Genomic DNA, 20,844 nt, shown 5'->3' on the forward strand with positions numbered 1-20,844 from the left:
CAGAAGAAAATAACAGTGAGCCTGAAGACAACAGTAACACAAACTATACAAAATGAAGCAGAGAGAAAAAAATAACTGAAAAGGAAGAAGCAAAGTCTTAATCAGTGAGATATAAAGCATACATATAATTAGTCTCAAAAAAACAATGTGGAGGGGGACAGAAAATATGTTTGAAGAAATAAGGGCCAAAAAGTTTTCCAAATTTGGTGAAAATTATAAACAACTGTAACATTCTTTTTCAAAGATAGCCAATACGAGATCTCCCATTTCACATGTTCTTCTTATGTGACTATGACACTCTTCCCATCAAGTGTTATGAAGTCCTTATTCCCTCACCTTGAACTTGGAAAGTACTTTGTGACTACTTTGACCAATAAGGTATGACAGAAGTAACAAACACTATACATGATTTCCAAAACTAAGTCATAAAAATGCCATGCACTTCTGCCTTGCTCTCTTGAGGTGCTCACTCTTGGGACCAACCCAACACATTTGAGGATACCCAAGCTGGCACATGGCTCCCTAAATTTTACAGGAGCCACATCCTAGATATGTGAAATAATGCGGTTAGTATGCCAACAAATATTTGAGTACCTATATGCTAGGACTGGGAAGAGTGATGAACAAAATAGACTTTCTGCTCCAGTAAAGTTTATAGCTTAAGAGAGAATAACAGACTAATAAATAGTTATTTAAATTACTACAAGTATGCTAAGTCCTATAAAGAAGTTTTACAGAAAACTAGAGATTATCAGAAAACACTAAGACCTCAATTAGCAAAACATCTGGGAATAAAGCTTTTTGCCAAGTTGGCAGGAGCCGAAGGATGTACCTTCCGTAGGTCAGAGTGAGGTCAGAAGTGATACTGTCTCAGTTATAGCTCTCTTAGAAGACCCATGGCTTCAAGGATCTACCTCTATCTCAGTGGACTGTTAGGACTGTGTGAGAAAAGGTTATTTGGAACTGAGAAAGACCCCAGGTACAAAGTCCTTCAGCTGATTATCCCTACCTCAAAATAAAGGCAGCTGTTTGTATTTTATACAGTATAGACATACCTTATTTTATTGCACCTTGCTTTAAGCTTTGAAGATGTTTTTGTTTTTACAAATTGAAGGTTTGTGCCAATCCTGTGTTGCGCAAGTCCGTCAGTGCCATTTTCCAACAGCATGTGCTCACTTCATGTCTGTGTCACATTTTGGTACTTCTTGCAGTATTCCAAAGTTTTTCATTATTATATCTGTGATCACTGATTTTTTTTTTTTTTTTAGATGGAGTCTCGCTGTTACCCAGGCTGGAGTGCAGTGGCACGATTTCGGCTCACTGCAACCTCTGCCTCCTGGGTTCATGCCATTCTCCTGCCTCAGCCCCCCGAGTAGCTGGAACTACAGGCGCCAGCCACCACGCCTGGCTAATTTTTTTGTATTTTTAGTACAGACGGGGTTTCACTGTGTTAGCCAGGATGGTCTCGATCTCCTGACCTCGTGATCCGCCCACCTTGGCCTCCCAAAGTGCTGGGATTACAGGCGTGAGCCACTGCGCCCAGCCAATCAGTGATCTTTAATGTTACTATTGTAATTGTTTTGGGGCACCATGAACCACATCTATATATGATGGCAAACTTCATTGATAAATGCTGTGCATGTTTTTGACTGTTCCACTCATTGGCCACTGCCTCAACTCTCCCTCTCCTTGGGCTGCCCTATTTAATACTGAAATTAGGCCAATGAAGAACTCTATAATGGCCTCTAAGTGTTAAGTGAAAGGAGAAGTCATAGGTCTCTCACTTTAAATCAAAAGCTAGAAATGATCATGCTTAGTGAGGAAGACATGCCCCAAGAGGCCAAAAGCTGAGCCTCTGGCACCAAACAGCCAAGTTGTAAATGCAAAGGAAAAGTTCTTGAAGGAAATTAAAAGTGCCACTCCAGTGAACACACAAATAAGAAAGCAAATCAGCCTTATTGCTGATATGAAGGAAGTCTGAGTGGTCTGGATAAATGATCAAAGCAGCTACAACATTCGCTTAAGTCAAAGCCTAATTCAGAGAGCAAGGCTCTAACTCGAATTCAATTCTATGAAAGCTGAGAGAGGTGAGGAACGCCACAGAAGAAAAGTTTGAAGCTAGCAGAGGCTGGTTCATGAGGTTGAAGGAAAGAAACTGTCTCTACAACATAAAAAGTACAGGTGAAGCAGCAAGTGCTGATGTAGAAGCTGCAGCAAGTTATCCAGAAGATCTAGCTAAGATCACTGATGAAGGTGGCTACATGAAACAACAGACTGTCACTGTAGACGAAATAGTCTTACATAGGAAGAAGATGCCATCTCGGACTTTCATAGCTACAGAGAAGTCAATGCCTGGCTCCAAAGCATCAAAGGACAGGATGACTCTCTTGTTAGGGGCTAATGCAGCTAGTGATTTAAAGCCAATGCTCACCTAATATTCTGAAAATCCTTAGGCCTTAAGAATTATGCTATATCTACTCTGCCTGTGGTCTATAAATGGAACAACAAAGCCTGGATGACAGCACATCTATTTATAGCATGGTTTACTGAATATTTTAAGCCCACTCGACCTACTGCTTAGAAAGATTATTTTCAAAAATATTACTGTTCATTGGCTGGGCACAGTGGCTCACACCTGTAATCCCAGAATTTTGGGAGGCTGATGCAGGCAGATTGCTTGAGCCTAGGAGTTTGAGACCAACCTGGACAACATGGTGAGACTCCATCTCTACAAAAAATTTAAAAATTAGCCAGGTGTGGTGACATGCACCTGTAGTCCCAGCTACTTGGGAGGCCAAAGTAGAAGGATCTCTTGAGCCCAGGCTGGAGTGTAGTGAGCCATGATCGTGCCACAGCACTCCAGCCAGGGTGACAGAGACCCCATCTCAAAAAATATATATATATTTTTTTCTTTTTTTTTTTTTTTTTTTTTTTTTACTGCTCATTGATAATGTTCCTAGCCACTCAAGAGCTTGATGGAGATGTACAAGAAGATTAATGTTTTCATGCCTGTTAACACAATATTCATTCTGTAGCCCATAGATCAAGGAGTAATTTCAATTTCTATGTCTTATTATTTAAGAACTACATTTCATAAGGCCACAGGTGCCATAGATAATTCCTGTGATGGATCTGGGCAAAGTAAATTGAAAATCTTCTGAAAAGGATTCACCATTCTAGATGCCAGTAACAACATTCGTGATTATCTGGCCATGGTGGTGCTGCCTTATAATCTCAGTTACTCAGGAGACTGAGACTAAAGGATCACTTGAGCTCAGGAGTTTGAGATCAGCCTGGGCAAAACAGCGAGATCCTGTCTGTTTGAAAAAAAAAAAAAAAAAAAAAAAGGTGGGGGGGATTCATGATTCATGGGAGGAGGTCAAAATAACACGAATAGAAATTTAGAAGAATTTGATTCCAACTCTCGTGGATGACTTTGCAGCATTTAAGAGTTCAGTGAAGGAAGTAATTGTAAATGTGATGGAAATAGCAAGAGAACTAGAATTAAAAGTGGACCCTGAAGATGTGACCAAATTGATATACTCTCCCAATAAAAATTTTAATGGATGAGAAATTGCTTCTAATAGATAAGCAAAAAAAAAAGTGGCTTCTTGCGATGGAGTCTACTCCTGGCGAGGATGCTGTGAACATTGCTGAAATGACAACAAAAAATTTAGAACATTACATAAACTTAATTGAGAAAGGAAAGGCAGGGTTTGAGAGGATTGACTCCAATTTTGAAAGGAGTTTTGTGGGTAAAATGCTATCAAACAGCCAGGCGAGGTGGCTCAAGCCTGAAATCCCAGCACTTTGGGAGGCTGAGGCGGGCGGATCACGAGGTCAGGAGATCGAGACTATCCTGGCTAACACGGTGAAACCCCGTCTCTACTAAAAACACAAAAAATTAGCCGGGCGTGTTGGCGGGCGCCTGTATTCCCAGCTACTCGGGAGGCTGAGGCAGGAGAATGGCGTGAACCCAGGAGGTGGAGGTTGCGGTGAGCCGAGATCGCGCCACTGCACTCCAGCCTGGGGTACAGAGAGAGACTCCGTCTCAAAAAAAAAAAAAAAAAAAAAAAATGCTATCAAACAGCAACATACGCTGCAGAGAAATCTTCCATGAAAGGAAGAGTCATCAAGGCAGCAAGTTTCATTGTTTTATTTATTTTATTTATTTATTTATTTATTTATGTAGACAGTTTCACTCTTGTTGCCCAGGCTGGAGTGCAGTGGCGCAATCTCGGCTCACTGCAACCTCCGCCTCCCGGGTTCAAGCAGTTCTCCTGCCTCAGCCTCCTGAGTAGCTGGGATTACAGGTGTGTACCACCATGCCCAGCTAATTTTTGTGTTTTTAGTAGAGACGAGGTTTCACCATGTTGGCCAGAATGGTCTCTTGACCTCATGATCCACCTGCCTTGGCCTCCCAAAGTGCTGGGATTACAGGTGTGAGCCATTGCGCCTGGCCAAGTGTGACCCTTTCTTATGCTCAAGAAATCTATTATCAAAAAAGAGCTGGGATCATATACATAACTCCTCTCACTATTAGAAAATGTTCTCATGGTTCCACAGCACTTAAATTCAGTTTAGCTCTTATTTTATCTTTTATCTCTTCTGATAATTTATCTATAAGTTTATCTTACAGTTTTGCTTCAAACAAATATAATTCCTTTTTTTTTCATGATTCACTATGACCTTCAACTCTAGTACATAATTTGATGTAACTTCCTTTTTTCATAATGTCACTCTGGTCTTAAATTTGTATATGAAGTCTCATGTTCCACCATTGACATACATGAAAGTATTATTCCTTTTGCCACGTTCCTTCTTCCTTTATGCTTCCCAGGGCCCCTACTCATTCTCCTCCACATTTAGAGTCACCAAGAGCATCATCACCAAGTCCCTTTTTCCTTTTAGTCTTTCCCAGCATTAATTTGATGACATTTAGGATGAAAACCTTTCTAGTCAGCACTGTCATGCCTCATTGAGTCAGGTTGAAAGGATGACGCTACCTCATAAGCATGCCCTAAGAAGGATTGTTTAAGAAGTGTTACCAAGAAAAGCTATCAGGGGTCTCATCATTATGCATCTCCAACAACTTAAGTTAGCTCTGTTGAATTAGTAACAAAGTATTCATTCAACACTTGCTTCAACTTCAAACCTGTCTTAGGTTCTCTGCAGAACTGAAAACACACTACCTTAGTTTAGGATCTCATAAACTCTTGCCTAGCCCTAAACTATGCCAATAGTCTCTTAACTGGTCAGGCCTCCATTCACCACCTATTTCAATTCATCCCACACATAACTTCTAGATTAATCTCAAAGTACAGCTGTGATCACGTCATCTTGCTCAAAATCTGTCAATAGTTTCTCTGCTACTTGTAGCATAAAGTGTAGACTCACACTGCACACATTGATGATTCCAGTTTACCTTTTTCTCTACTACCAAAAGCCCTCCATGCATCCCGTAACATAATACTGAACTACGTGTCAGTCCCTGCTGATGGCCTCCAACCTCCTCATTTGTATGCCTCACAGAGAAAGGCATTTTTTACACCCAACTCCAAAACATACTGTTCAGTTTGCCACCAAGCATTCCTGATTCCCCTAGCCATGTGTGGTCTCTTCCTCTTCTGAATTGGCCATTTATCACTTGGTGTCTGAAAACTTATCATCCTACAAAATCCTGGCATCAGCATGTGATTCACATACCTTTTTCCTATCCTGCACAGAACTTAATATAGCTTAATACACATAATAGGTACTCAATTCAATAAATACTTTAGGAAGGTAGATATGCAGGAAGGATTTCCCGTTTTCATTTTATTTATAGCTTACTCATTACATTTTCAGCACAACAGCAATAGTGCTGTCAGAAAACACTAAGGCTTTTCTAATGCTGTGATCCAAGCTAAGATGAGCTGTCACAATAACTGATGTCACAGATAAGGTCCAGAACACAGATGGGATGGAAGCATACACCCACGGAGAACTATGAAGTTTTCCATCCCAAAGTAATCTAACAACACAAATTTATTGCAGGAATCTTCTCGAGCACCACCCTGTATTGGTTTTTCATCTAAACCTCATGAAAATTCAACGGAGAAAGGAGAAAAGCAAATTTCTTCTATCACAATTCCTAATTGGAGACCTGATATGTCTATATCCATTGACTTAGTAAGTCTCATAAAAGGGTGCTCCCAGGCCGGGCACGGTGGCTCACGCCTGTAATCCCAGCACTTTGGGAGGTCAAGGCAGGCAGATCACTTGAGGTAGGAGTTCGAGATCAGCCTGGCCAACATAGTGAAACCTCATCTCTACTAAAAACACACAAAAAAATCAGCCAGGCATGGTGGCATGCACCTGTAGTCCCAGCTACTTGGGAGGCTGAGGCAGGAGAATCACTTGAACCCAGGAGGTGGAGGCTTCAGTGAGCAGAGATTGGACCACTGCACTGCAGTGGGCAATAGAATGAGACTCCATCTCAAAAAAAAAAAAAAAAAAAAAAAAAAGGCTGGGTGTGGTGGCTCACACCTGTAATCCTAGCACTTTGGGAGGCCAAGGCAAGCGGATCACCTGTGGTCAGGAGTTCAAGACCAGCCTGGCCAACGTGGTGAAACCCTGTCTCTACTAAAATACAAAAATTAGCCAGGCATGATGGTGACTGCCTCTAATCCCAGCTACTCAGGAGGCTGAGACGGGAGAATTGCTTGAACCTGGGAGACAGTGGTTGCGGTGAGATCGCACCACTGCACTCCAGCCTGGGCAGCTAAGCGAGACTCTGTCTCGAAAAAGGGTACTCCCTGCTAATGAGATTTTTTTCACTTAAAGGACATAATGCATGCATGTCAGAAGTCATTGTACATTTACTCTCAGTTTTGCTCTAATAAGGACTACTTATTGAAGATCTGTTTAAATCTTCTCTTATTTTAACTACTTCCATTATAGCAGTGGCTGCATGTGGCTCTCTCAGTCACAGAGATGACAGTCCTATAAAAGAAAGACGACCATTGTGCCTCAACTGAAATGCAGTGGAGGAAGAATCCTCACCCTGGAGCAAATCCTGAATCCCCCTGGAAAGTGTTAACTTCAACAGAAGTATTGTAGTATATGGATACAATCAGCAGCTATATACCTATTCTCCCAATTTCCAGATACTATTTCGAGTCACATTTTCTATTTTTATTTTTCTCTGTCCTTTACCTACTCAGGTACCAATTTCTGGCTGCTAAATGTAATCATATGTGAAGATGCAAAAGGGCTTTAAAAGACACTGAGAGCTGGTCCAAATAACTGGACCAAAATTAAAGCTTAAAAAACAGTTTTGTTTTTTTTGAGACGGAGTCTCTGTCACCTAGGCTGGAGTGCAGTAGCGCGATATTGGTTCACCACAACCTCTGCTTCCTACGTTCAAGTGATTCTGCTGCCTCAGCCTCCCAAGTAGCTGGGATTACCGGCATGTGCCACGATGCCAGCTAATTTTTTTTTGTATTTTTAGTAGAGATGGGGTTTTACCATGTTGGCCAGGCTGGTCTTGAACTCCTGACCTCAAGTGATCTGCCCACCTCAGCCTCCAAAAGTGTGGGATTACAGGCATAAGCCACCACGCCCGGCCTTAAAAAACATTTAAGCAATCCCCTACTAAGCCTATTTAGGTCCTTCTTGAGCGTACCTATACTTTTATATAGAGAGAGACCAATAAACCAAAATAAAAATAAACAACTGGCCAGACACAGTGGCTCACACCTGTAATCCCAGCACTTTGGGAGGCACATCACTTGAGCTCAGGAGTTCAAAACCAGCCTGGCAACATGGTGAAACCCAGTCTCTAACAAAAATACAAAAAAATTAGCCAGGTACAGTGGCGCATGCCTGTGGTCCCAGCTACTTGGGAGGTGAGGTGAGAGGATCTATTGAGCCCGGGAGGCAGAGGTTGCAGTGAGCCGAGATCACGCCACTGCACTCTAGCCTGGGTGACAGAGTGAGATCCTGTCTCAAAAAATAAAATAAACAACTAAAGATAAACAACTTTCAACTTCTACCATCCTGGACTAAGCCCTTGTTATTTCTTACCTAAATTTCAGCAGTATCCTCCAAATTCCTCTAGCCTACCTGTCAGGATACTACACACTCTCAAATAACCACTAATGGGTTAATCTTCTTAAGAGATAGCTCCAATGACAACAAATGCCTTCCATCTATTTCCAACAACATAGCACTAGTTTACCCTCCCAAGCTCACCTTCAACTCCAGGGAATAGTCTACACTTTAGCCAAATTGAATTATTCCCTATGTAGTAAAGAATCTTGGCCAGGTGCAGTGGCTTGTGCCTGTAATCCCAACACAGTAAAACCCCGTCTCTACTAAAACTACAAAAATAATTAGCCTGGGTTGGTGGTGCACACCTGTAATCCAGCTACATGAAAGGCTGGGGCAGGAGAATCGGTTGAACCCAGGAAGCGGAGGTCGCAGTGAGTCGAGATCTTGCCATTGCACTCCAGCCTGGGCAAAAAGTTTTTTTGAAACTCCGTCTCAAAAAAAAAAAAAAAAATCTTACCCAAGGAGAGGCCTGGCAGCTCCTGAGGGATAATCTCTAAATCCTTGGAATGTCCCACCTGATAGGAGTGTTTTGTTTTGTTTTTTAACCTGGGAGCCTTGGGCCACACCAAATAATCTGTGCTAACAATGTGATTTATGGAGGGGTCTTTAGGTCATGCGTTAACAGCATGACCTCTATAAGGGCTGAAAACTAAAGTCAGCAGGAAGGTAAGTCAACCACATGCATGTGACTGAGCCCCCAAAACAACTCTAGACATCACGGCTCAGTTAAGCTTCCATGATTGGCAGTACTCTGTGTGTACTGTTACATATCACTGCTGAGAGCAGTTGGCATTGTCCATTTCTTCACTAGGAGAGGACACTGGAAGATTTAGGCTTGGGATTCTCCCAGACTTGGCTCTCTATGCCCCTGCCATTGGCTGATTTTCATTTGTGTCTCCTCACTGCAATAAACTGTAACCGTAACAGCTTTCAGTGACTTCTGTGAGTACTTCTAGCAAATTATGAAACCCGAGAATGGTTTTGGGGACCCCCAAACTTGCAGTTGCTGTCAAAAATTATGGTGGTCTTCAAGACTCCTTAACTTTTATTTTGTGTTTCACAAACATCCCTTATACTTCCTGCTTCTGTGGCACTATTCATATTGTCCCACTGCACTCCCATTGCTTTCCAACAAAATCTGGCCCTTCGTTTAAGGTCTAACTTCCACAAAGCGTCTTTCTTTTCATTTTAACAGCTTTATTAATAGAGATACAATTCACTTACCATAAAATTTGCCCATTTAAGTATACAGTTAAGTTTTAGTATACTTATGAAGTTGTGTAATTATCACCAAATCTAATTTTAGAACAGTTCTCATTTCCCCCAAAAGAAACCCTCTAGCCTTAGCAGTCATTCCTCATTCCCATCCCACCCCAGGCCCAGAAAATCACTTACTTTCTCTTCTACAGATTTGCCTATTCTGGGCCTTTTATGTATCATACAATATCTAGTCTTTTGTGACTGGCTTCTTTCACTGAGCCTAATGCTTGGAGGTCCATCCATGTTGTAGCATGTTATCAACACTTCACTCTTTTTTATTGCCAAATAATATTCCATTGTATAGATATACCATTTTGTGTTATTTTGTTTGAGACAGGGTCTCATTCTGTCACCTAGGCTGGAGTGCAGTTACGCAATCTTGGCTCACTGCAACCTCCGCCTCCTGGGTTCAAGCAATTCTTCTGCCTCAGTCTCCTGAGCAGCTGGGATTACAGGTGCCTGCCACCATGCCTGGCTAAGTTTTGTATTTTTTTAGTAGAGACAGGGTTTCACCATGTTGGCCAGGCTGGTCTCAAACTCCTGACCTCAAGTGATCTGCCCATCTCGGCCTCCCAAAGTGCTGGGATTACAGGCGTGAACCACTGCACTCAACCCTAGATATACTATTTTTTTTACCAGTTGATGTTCATCAGTTGATGACTACTTGGATTGTTTCCACTTTTTGGCTATTATGAGAAACGCTGCTAAGAACATTTGCGTGCAAGTTTTTTTTTTTTTTTTTTTGAGACGGAGTCTCGCTCTGTCGCCCAGGCTGGAGTGCAGTGGCGCGATCTCGGCTCACTGCAAGCTCCGCCTCCCGGGTTCACGCCATTCTCCCGCCTCAGCCTCTCCAAGTAGCTGGGACTACAGGTGCCCGCCACCACGCCCGGCTAATTTTTTTTGTATTTTTAGTAGAGATGGGGTTTCACCGTGGTCTTGATCTCCTGACCTCGTGATCCGCCTGCCTCGGCCTCCCAAAGTGCTGGGATTACAAGCGTGAGCCACCGCACCCGGCCTTGTATGCAAGTTTTTGTGCAGACATACGTTTTCCTATCTCTCGGGGGTACATACTTAAATGTGCAAATTTTATGGTATATTAATCATATCTCAATAAAGCTATGATCACATCAGCACTCTGGGTGTGATCATAGCACTCCAGTCTGGGTGACAAATTGAGACCCTGATTCTAAAAACAACAACAACAACAACAACAAAACAACTGACCATAAATATAAGGGTTTACTTCTGGACTTCCAATTCCTTTGGTCTATAATATGTCTACCTTTATGACAGTATCAAACCATCTTAAGTACTGTAACTGTATAGTAATTTTGAAATCAGTACATGTGATTCCTCCAACTTTGTTACTCTTCAAGCTTGTTTTGGCTTTTCTAGATCCCTCAGATGTCATGAATTTCTGGATCAGACTGTCAATATCTGCAAAAAGGACAACTGAGATGTTGATAAGGACTGCACTGATTCTGTAGATCAATTGGGGAGTATTCCTATCTTAAGATTAAGTCTTCTGATCAATGAACATGTAATGTCTTTCCATTACTTACATTTTTAATTTCTTTCAATGAGTTTTATAGTTTCCAGTGTATGTCTTGCACTGTTTTGTTAAATTTATGCCTAAGTATTTTATTCTATTTGATTCTATTGTAAATGAAATTATTTCCTTAGTTTCATTTTTTGGATAAAATCCTACCATATAGAAGTACAATTGATTTTTGTATCCTGTCACATTGCTGAACTCATTTTTTCTAAGTGGATTCCTTAGGATTTTCTATACATAAGATCATATTTTCTGCAAACAGATAATTTTACTTCTTCCTTTTCAATCTGGATATCTTTTATTTCTTTTTCTTGCTAAATTTCCCTGCATAAAATCTCTAGTGCAATGGTAAACAGAATGGCAAGATCTTTGTCTTGTTGCTGATTTCGGAGTGGAAACATTCCGTCTTCTTCCATTAAGTATGATGTTAACTGGGTTTTCATAGATGCCCTTTGTGAGGCTGAGAAAATTCCCTTTTATTCCTGGTCTGTTGAGTGTTTTAATCACAAAATGATGTCAGTCAAAATGCTTTTTCTGTGTCTATTGAGATGATTATGTGGTTTTTGTCTTTTATGCTATTAGTATGGTATATTAATTGGTTTTCAAATTTAAACCAACCTTGCATTCCTAAGATAAATTCCTCTTGGTCATGATTTATAATCCTTTTTATGTGTTGCTAAATTTGGTTTACTTATATTTTGTTGAGTATTTTTGTATCTGTATTCATAAAGGATACCAGACCATAATTTCCTTTTCTTGTGATATCTTGGTCTAGTTTTAGTATCAGAGTAATACTGGCCTCAAAATGAGTTGCAAAGTGTTCCCTCCTCTTCTATTCTATTTTTTTAAGAGAGTCTGAAGGACTGGTATAATTCTTTAAATGTTTGGTAGAATTCACCAGAGAAACTATCTGGACCTGGACTTTTCTTTGCAGGAAGTTTTAAAATTACTAATTCAATCTCTTTGTTGTAGGTCTATAGACCAAACGAATTGAACTGAAAGTCCAAAAGTAAACCCTTACATTTACAGTCAGTTGATTTTTATCTATTTCTTCTTCAGACAAGTTTGGTAGTCTGTGACTTCCTAGGAATTTGTCCATTTCATCTAAGTTATCTAAATGTGTTAGCATACAGTTGTTTATAGTATTCTCTTATAATTCTTTTTATCTCTTTTTATTTTCTTTTTTAGACAGTCTCACTCTGTCACCCAGGCTGGAATGCAGTGGCACAACCTCAGCTCACTGCAACCTCTGTCTCCCGGGTTCAAGTGATTCTCCTGCCTCAGCCTCCCGAGTAGCTGGGACTACAGGTGCATGCCACCATGCCTGGCTAATTTTTTTATTTTTAGTAGAGATAGGGTTTTTTCAGCCACCTCACCTGGCCTCTTGCTGACTGACTGATTGAGACAGGGTGTCACTCTGTTACCCAGGCTGGAGCGCAGTGGCTCAATCACCGCTCAATGCAGCCTCAACCTCCCTGAGTTCAGTGATCCTTACACCTCAGCCTCCTGAGTAGCTGAAACTACAGGCATGCACCACCATATCAGGCTAATTTTTGTATTTTTTTGTAGAGATAGGGTCTCCCTATGTTGCCCAGGCTGGTCTTGAACTCCTGGGCTCAAGGGATCCTCCCACCTCAGCCTCCTAAAATGCTGGGATTATAGGTGTGAGCCACTGTGCTCTCTTTTATTCTTGATCAGTCTAGCTAAAGGTGTTGAGTTTGTTGATCTTTGCAAAGAACCAACTTTTGATGTTGATTTTTTTCTTTACTATTTATTTTCACCCTAAATTGTATTATTTCCTTCCTTCTGGTCACTATGGGTTTAGATTGCTCTTCTTTTTCTAGTTTCTTAAGATAGAAGATTAGGTTATTTAAGATTTTTTTTTTTTTTTTGAGACAGGAGTAAGTTTCACTCTTGTTGCCCAGGCTGGAATGCAATGGCACGATCTCGGCTCACTGCAGCCTCTGCCTCCTGGGTTCAAGCAGTTCTCCTGCCTCAGCCTCCTGAGTAGCTGGGATTACAGGTGCCCGCGACCATGCCCAGCTAATTTTGGTATTTTTAGTAGAGACAGGGTTTCGCCGTGTTGGCCAGGCTGGTCTCAAACTCCTGACCTCGGGTGATCCACCCACCTCAGCCTCCCAAACTGTTGGGATTACAGGTGTGAGCCACTGTGCCTGGCCGAGATTCTTTTTAATAAAAGCATTTACAGCTATAAATATCCCTCTAAGCATAGTGTTAGTTGCATCCCATAAATCTTGGTGCATTGTGTTTTTGTTTTCATTTATCTCAAAGTACTTTCTATTATAATTTTCCTTTTGATTTCTTCTTTGACCCTTGGTTATTTAGAAACGTGCTGTTTGATTTCAACCTATTTGTGGATTTTCTACTTTTTCTTCTGTTACTGATTTCTACTTTCATTGCATTATGGAGAATATACTTTGTATGATTTGCATCTTTCTAAATTTATTGAGATTTGTTTTGTGACCTAGTATTTGTGGAGAATGTTCCATGTGTCATGGAGAAGACTATGTATTCTGCTGTTGTTGGGTAGACTTCTATATTTCTGTCTCTTAGGTCTACCTGGTTTATAGTATTGTTCAAATCTTTTTTCCTTGTTGATATCCATGATTGAAAGTGGGTATAGCCGGGCGCGGTGGCTCACGTTTGTAATCCCAGCACTTTGGGAGGCCGAGGCGGGCGGATCACGAGGTCAGGAGATCGAGACCACGGTGAAACCCCGTCTCTACTAAAAATACAAAAAAATTAGCCGGGCGTGGTGGCAGGCGCCTGTAGTCCCAGCTACTCGGAGAGGCTGAGGCGGGAGAATGGCGTGAACCCGGGAGGCAGAGCTTGCAGTGAGCCGAGATCGCGCCACTGCACTCCAGCCTGGGCGACAGAGCGAGACTCTGTCTCAAAAAAAAAAAAAAAAAAAAAAAGAGACAGTGGGTATTAAAGTCTCCAAATATTGTTCACAAAATCTTTCTTAATATTAGCTATATTAGTGTTGTATTGCTTTGTAACGAATTACCACAAAACTCAGAAGCTTAAAACAATAAACATTCCGCCGGCGTGGTAGCTCACGCCTGTAATCCCAGCACTTTGGGTGGCTAAGGCAGGCGATCACCTGAGGTCAGGAGTTTGAGAACAGCCTGACCAACATGGTGAAACCTCGTCTCCACTAAAAATACCAAAATTAGCCAGGTGTAGTGGTGGGCGCCTGTAATCCCAGCTACTCAGGATGCTGAGGCAGGAGAATCGTTTGAACCCATGAGTCGAAGTTTGCAGTGAGCTGAGATCGTGCCATTGCACCGCAGCCTGGGTGACAGAGCAACTCTGTCTCAAAAAATAAACAAACAAAAACAAAACAAAAAAACATTAATCTCACACAGCTTCTCAGGGTGATTAGCTTGGTGGTTCTGGCTAAGGGTCTCTCATGAGGTTGCATTCATGATGTTGGCTCAGGCTACAATCATCTGAAGCCTTAACTGGGGCTGAAAGGATCCACTTCCAAGGTAGCTCACTAACATGGCTGTTAGCAGGCTTCATGTAGCAACATGGAAGCTAGCTTTTCCCAGAGTGAGCAATCAAAAGAGGTCACAAAGCCATTTATGACCCAATCTGAAAAAAATCACACACCATCAGTTCTCGCAATATTCTATTCATTAGAAGCAAGTTACGGCCGAGCGCGGTGGCTCACGCCTGTAATCCCTTTGGGAGACCAAGGCAGGTAGATCACCTGAGGTCAGGAGTTTGAGACCGGCCTAGCCAACATGGTGAAACCCCGTCTGTACTAAAAATACAAAAATTAGCCAGGCATAGTGGTGCATGCCTGTAATCCCAGTTACTCGTAAGGTGAGGCAGGAGAACTGCTTCAACCCAGGAGGTGGAGGTTGCAGTGAGCCAAGATCACGCCACTGCACTCCAGTCTGGGCAACAGAGCGAGACTCCATCTCAAAAAAATAAACAAACAAACAAATAAATAAATAGCAAGTTACCAAGTCCAATCCAAACATAAAGGCAGGAGAATGAAGCTCCACCTCTTGAAGGGAAGAGTGTGGACATATTTTAAAACCATCACAGTCCACCTTCTGGCCCCAAATTACTTACATTATTCCCATATGCAAAATATACTCCCTCCCTCCCAAAACTCTACAAAAATCTCATCTCTTTATAGCATTAGCTTAATATCAAGGATACTAGCATCTAAAACAGGTACATGTGAAGTCCAAAAATGTAGTTTAAATACAGTTCCTTTAGATCTGCAGGCCTGTGAACTAAAGACAAATTATCTTCCCTCATACATCTAACATACAATTTGGAACAGGCATAACTGTTACAGACACTATGTTCAAAAAGGGGGAAATAAGAGGTACAAGTGGGTCACCAGTCAATGGCAATTCTGAAATCCAGCCAGGCATTTATTATCTCACAACTTCTGTGCATGAAGAATTTGGGTTAAGCCTAGATGGGTGGGTCTGTCTCACAGTCTAGTGAGGTTGCATTCAAAGTATCAACCAGAGGTGCAGTATCCAATTTCAAGATGACTCCCTCACTCATACAACTGTTGGCAAAAGGCCTCAGCTCCTCACTGCATGAACCTCTCCACAGAGCTGCTTGAGTGTCCTCACAACATGACAGCTGGCTTCTCCCAAAGAGACAATGAAGGTAAAGCTGCAATGTCATTCATGACCTAGATTCAGAATTCTTTTTTTTTTTTTTTTTTTTTTGAGATGGGGTTTCACTCTATCACCCAGTCTGGAGTGCAGTGGCGCAACCTTGGCTCACTGCAACCTCCACCTTCCGGCTTCAAGCAATTCTCCTGCCTCAGCCTCCTGAGTAGCTGGGATTATAGGCACCCGTCACCAAGCCTGGCTAATTTTAGTATTTTCAGTAGAGATGGGGTTTCACCATGTTGGCCAGGCTTAGACTCAGAATTCTAACACCATAACCTACCACATTCTATTCATTGGAGTCACCAAATACTGTCTGTGCTCAAGGAAAGGGGAATTAAGTTCTATCTTTTAGAAGGAAAAGTACTGAAGAATTTGTGGACATACATTAAAACTGCCACAATCCTCCACCCATGATAAACTTTTTTTATTTTTTGTGGAGTTGGGGTCTCATTATATTGCCCAGGCTGGTCCCAAATTCCTGGCCTCAAGTGATCCTCCCGCCTCAGCTTCCCAAAGTGCTGAGATTACAGGCATGAGCCACAGTCCTATTTAATTTTTTTTTAACAAACACATATTATTTTCATAATATAAAAACAAAATGAAAGCAAATCTAGTATACATACAAGGCCTAAGTAACGAGGCCAAATGGGTAGTTCAAATTAGGAGAGAAGCAAACTCACTCCAAACACAGACTACTATTGTCTACTGGCCAGACTACAAACTACTCATTTTCTCAAAAACAGCAAACAATTCTGTTTAGAGATCAAGTGGGAAGAGGCATGTTTTCAAAAACACAGCCACTAGCTACTGCCCATCCATCCCTGACATTAAAACTCAAAGGACAGGCCGGGCGTGGTGGCTCAAGCCTGTAATCCCAGCACTTTGGGAGGCCGAGGCGGGTGGATCACGAGGTCAGGAGATCGAGACCATCCTGGCTAACACAGTGAAAACCCGTCTCTACTAAAAATACAAAAAATTAGCCGGGTGAGGTGGTGGGCACCTGTAGTCCCAGCCACTCTGGAGGCTGAGGCAGAATGGCGTGAACCCTGGGGGGTGGAGCCTGCAGTGAGCCGAGATCCTGCCACTGCACTCCAGCCTGGGCGACAGCGAGACTCTGTCTCAAAAAAAAAAAAAAAAAAAAAAAAAAAAAACTCAAAGGACTGTATGCCTATTTGATAGCCACTCTAGGAAGAGGCGCCTTGTGAAAGGGAATCTTTAGTACTCTTCTCTGGGTTGGAAGTCAGAGTAATAGATAATAGTCAGGAACCAAAGATTTTAACAAGTATCTTTGGGAATCAAGTAACAAGAAGGAGAAATGGTGTTAGTGAGTATGGTCATAAGGTCCAGGCCTCTAGAAAGCAGAATAAGTTAAGGGCCTAGAGATCCTGGAGGATTCCATACCTGTCATGCACTACATCAACAAGACAAATGTTTTCACCATAACACTGCCAGGGAAAAAGGCAGGATTTGGGGGTATAAGAATTATAGACAGACCAGGCACGGTGGCTCATGCCTGTAATCCCAGCACTTTGGGAGGCTGAGGCAGGCGGATCACTTGAGGCCAGGAGTTCGAGACCAGCCTGGTCAACATGGTGAAACCCTGTCTCTACTAAAAATACAAAAATTAGCCAGGTATGGTGGCACACGCCTGTAATCCCAGCTACTCATGAGGCTGAGGCAGAGAATGGCATGAACCTGGGAGGCAGAGGCTGCAGTGACCTGAGATCATGCCACTACACTCCAGCCTGGGTGACAGAGCAAGACTCCATCTCAAAAAAAAAAAAAAAAAAAAAAAAAAAAAAAACAATAAAAAAAAATTAGGCTGGGCGTAGTGGCTCACGCCTGTAATCCCAGGAGGCCAAGGCAGGCAGATCGCCTGAGGTTGGGAGTTCAAGACCAGCCTGACCAACATGGAGAAACCCCGTCTCTACTAAAAATACCAATTCACCTGGGCAAGGTGGTGCATGCCTGTAATCCCAGCTACTCTGGAGGCTGAGGCAGGGGAACTGCTTGAACCCAGGAGGTGGAGGTTGCAGTGAGCTGAGATCGCACCACTCCAGCCTGGGCAACAAGAGCAAGACTCCATTTCGGGAAAACAAAACAAAACAAAACAAAAAAACAGAATTATAGACAGAGAGACAAATATTGGCTCTCCTCTTCCCTGTGGAATATTCGCTTTCTCTCTCTCCTGAACTCTTCCTAATTCTATTTCTGTCCTCTTTCTAAAGTAAACTGGTGGCTGGGTGCAATGGCTCACACCTGTAATCCCAGCACTTAGAGAAGCCACGGTGGGCAGATCACTTGAGCTCAGGAGTTCAAGACCAGCCTAGGTAACACAGCGAAACCCCGTCTCTACAAAAAAAAATACAAAAAATGAGCTGGGCGTTGTGGCACTATGCCTGTAGTCCCAGCTACTCGGGAGGCTGAGGCAAGAGGATCAACTGGAGCCCGGGGGGGTTGAGGCTGTAGTTAGTCGTGATTACGCCACCGCACTCCAGCCTGGGTGACGGACTGAGGCCCTGTCTCCAAAATTAACTAACAAATCAAAGTGGTATACAAGTTTCCCAAGCATCCCATGTCATTCAAGAATGTATTCAAAGCGTACAAATGGCTTATTCCTAATTCAAGGAGTAATAAATAGCTATTGCACACTTTGATTTTTTTTTTTTTTTTTTTTTTTTGAGACTGAGTCTTGCTCTGTCACCCAGGCTGGAGTGCAGTGGCACAATCTCGGCTCACTGCAACCTCCACCTCCTGGGTTCAAGCAATTCTCCTGTCTCAGCCTCCCGAGTAGCTGGGATTACAGGCACCTGCCACCACGCCTGGCAAATTTTTGTCTTTTTTGTAGGAGAGACGGCGTTTCACTATGTTGGCCAGGCCGGTCTTGAACTCCTGACCTCAGGTGATCCACCCGCCTCGGCCTCCCAAAGTACTAGGATTACAGGCGTGAGCCACTGCACCCGGCCATTTTGATAATTTTTTAAAAAATAAAACAATCGACCGGGCACGGTGGCTCACGCCTGTAATCTCAGCACTTTGGGAGGCCGAGACAGGCGGATCATTTGAGGTCAGGAGTTCAAGACCAGCCTGGCCAACATAGTGAAACCCTGTCTCTACTAAAAATACAAAAATTAGCCGGGCGTAGTGGCGGGCGCCTGTAGTCCCAGCTACTCGGGAGGCTGAGGTGGGAGAATCGCTTGAACCCGGGAGGCAGAGGTTGCAGTGAGCTTAGATCGCGCCACTGTACTCCAGCCCGAGCAACAAGAGTGAAACTCTATCTCAAAAATAATAATAATAATAATAGGCCACACGCAGTGGCTCACGCCTGTAATCCCAGCACTTTGGGAGGCTGAGGCGGGCAGATCACGAGGTCAGGAGAGCGAGACCATCCTGGCTAACACGGTGAAACCCTGTCTCTACTAAAAATACAAAAAATTAGCCGGGCGTGGTGGTGGCCGCCTGTAGTCCCAGCTACTCAGGAGGCTGAGGCAGGAGAATGGCGTGAACCCCGGAGGTGGAGCTTGCAGGGAACTGAGATCGTGCCACTGCACTCCAGCTTGGGCGACAGAGCAAGACTCCATCTAAAAAAATAATAATAATAAATAATAATAAAACGATCAAATTTCTTATCTATAAAACCAGGATAACGACAAAATCTACTTTATTGAATTTTGGTGAGTACCTGCCATTGATAAAGTGTATAAAGTCTCGGCAAAGTGCCTGACACATAGAAAGCACCCAATAAAGGTTAGGTATTGTTGTTACTATTTATACACGTCTTTTCTTCACTATAAGACTGTGAGCAACCTGAGAGCAAGAATCCTGCCCCTAGTGTCTGTTTTGAGCCTGTTTTCCGCATGTGAAATGGGTATCATTACACTATCTACCATACAGAATTGTACCAAACAAGGTAACATACCTAAAACACTTAGCACCACCATAAAATGCTCAATAAACATGAATGATTATTATCTCGCACTTTTGTTTCTTTACAGTGACTGAAGGGCATCTTGCCCAGGTGACAGACCTGAGTGTGATTTCCAGCTCCTTCTAGTTAGGCGGGCCTAGGTTATTAGTCACTGAACCCCAGTTTCCTCATTCCCAGTAAGAACGACGATACATATAACGCATATTCAGTATCTAATGCAGTATCCGGCACCCAGTGACTGCTCAGTACATAGGAGGCCAGCTCCCCTTCCCCTCAAAGTCACCGGTTCTGGGCAGGTAGATGGCCTGCAACTTGGCAAATTGGGTGGAAACAGACCCTGGGGTGAGAATTTCCCAAATTTGCATTCGCATCCATCTCCCAACGCTCCAGCCTCTACTAGGACGTCTCGCAGGGACTGTGGCCTCCTAGGGAGCCTGCTCAGTTCAACTGCTCCGAGAGAACTTTCCCTCCGCCGCTCACACACCTGAACCCTCGCCGCCCGTCCCTGCGCGCCGCTCCTCCCCACCCCTCAACAGCACGCTCCTTCCTTCCGTCCCTCCCACCCTCCCCAAGCCCCATTTTTCAACCTTCTTCAGACCACAGTCGCTCTCACCTGTGAATTCCCCAACGCTGTTCCCTTCTCTGTCCCCGACTTCGCTTTCATCATCTCCAGGTGTCCCCCCAACTCCTCCCGTCTTACGCCTCCAGGCCCTACCTGGTCCCCAACGCCCTCTCTTCCCCCAGCGTCCCACCTGCACTTTCCGCCTCTTCAGCGCCGCCGCGTCCAGCCACACGCCGCAGGCCTCCTCCTCGGGACCTGTCCGCCTCATGGCCGCTGAGGAGACGAAGCCCGCAGGACGCCGGCGCAGGCTCCCGGCGTCTCAGGGAACGCCAGAACCGCGGCCGCCGACGTTTGGATCTCGCGCCAACGCTGGGGGCGGGGCTACGTCGCGACCGCCGCGGGCGCGAGCCCCGCCCCGGCAAGGGCCCCGCCCCAGGCAAGGCAAGGCCCGGCCCCCTTCGCTGTGCCCCGCCCACGCACTAACCTTCGCGGCCGGTCCCTTGAGTGCGTGCGGCGCCTTTCCTTGCGCCCAGGAGTGCGTGTTCTTTCTGATCCGCTCATTCAAGAGCGGATGCCGGAATCTGCTGTGTGAACGGTTCTCGACAGCCTCAGAAATGTACATTTTCTTTTTGCTACATTGAACATTTCTTACAGTATTACCCCGGGCTTAGGAATTTGTTCGTGTCATCGCTGAATCTTCGCGATCACCCCAAGAAGGAAGTGGCTAAGCCGAGATCAGGCCCGTGGACTCCAGACCAGGGGTCCTCGACCT

The 20,844-nt window shown here is 43.6% G+C and overlaps 1 protein-coding gene across 1 annotated transcript in view; it reads right to left on the minus strand.

The window, feature by feature from the left end:
• AUNIP (aurora kinase A and ninein interacting protein) overlaps positions 1-20,441 on the minus strand; it is a 35,895-nt gene extending 15,454 nt beyond the window's left edge. Inside the window, exon 1 of the mRNA XM_003271632.3 lies at positions 20,263-20,441. Coding sequence (XP_003271680.1) covers positions 20,263-20,340 — 78 coding nt within the window. The 5' untranslated portion in view covers positions 20,341-20,441. The remainder of the gene's footprint in view (positions 1-20,262) is intronic.
• Positions 20,442-20,844: the final 403 nt, after the last annotated feature.

Source organism: Nomascus leucogenys, chromosome 24 (genome assembly GCF_006542625.1).
Source record: "Nomascus leucogenys isolate Asia chromosome 24, Asia_NLE_v1, whole genome shotgun sequence".
Lineage (NCBI taxonomy): Eukaryota > Metazoa > Chordata > Mammalia > Primates > Hylobatidae > Nomascus > Nomascus leucogenys.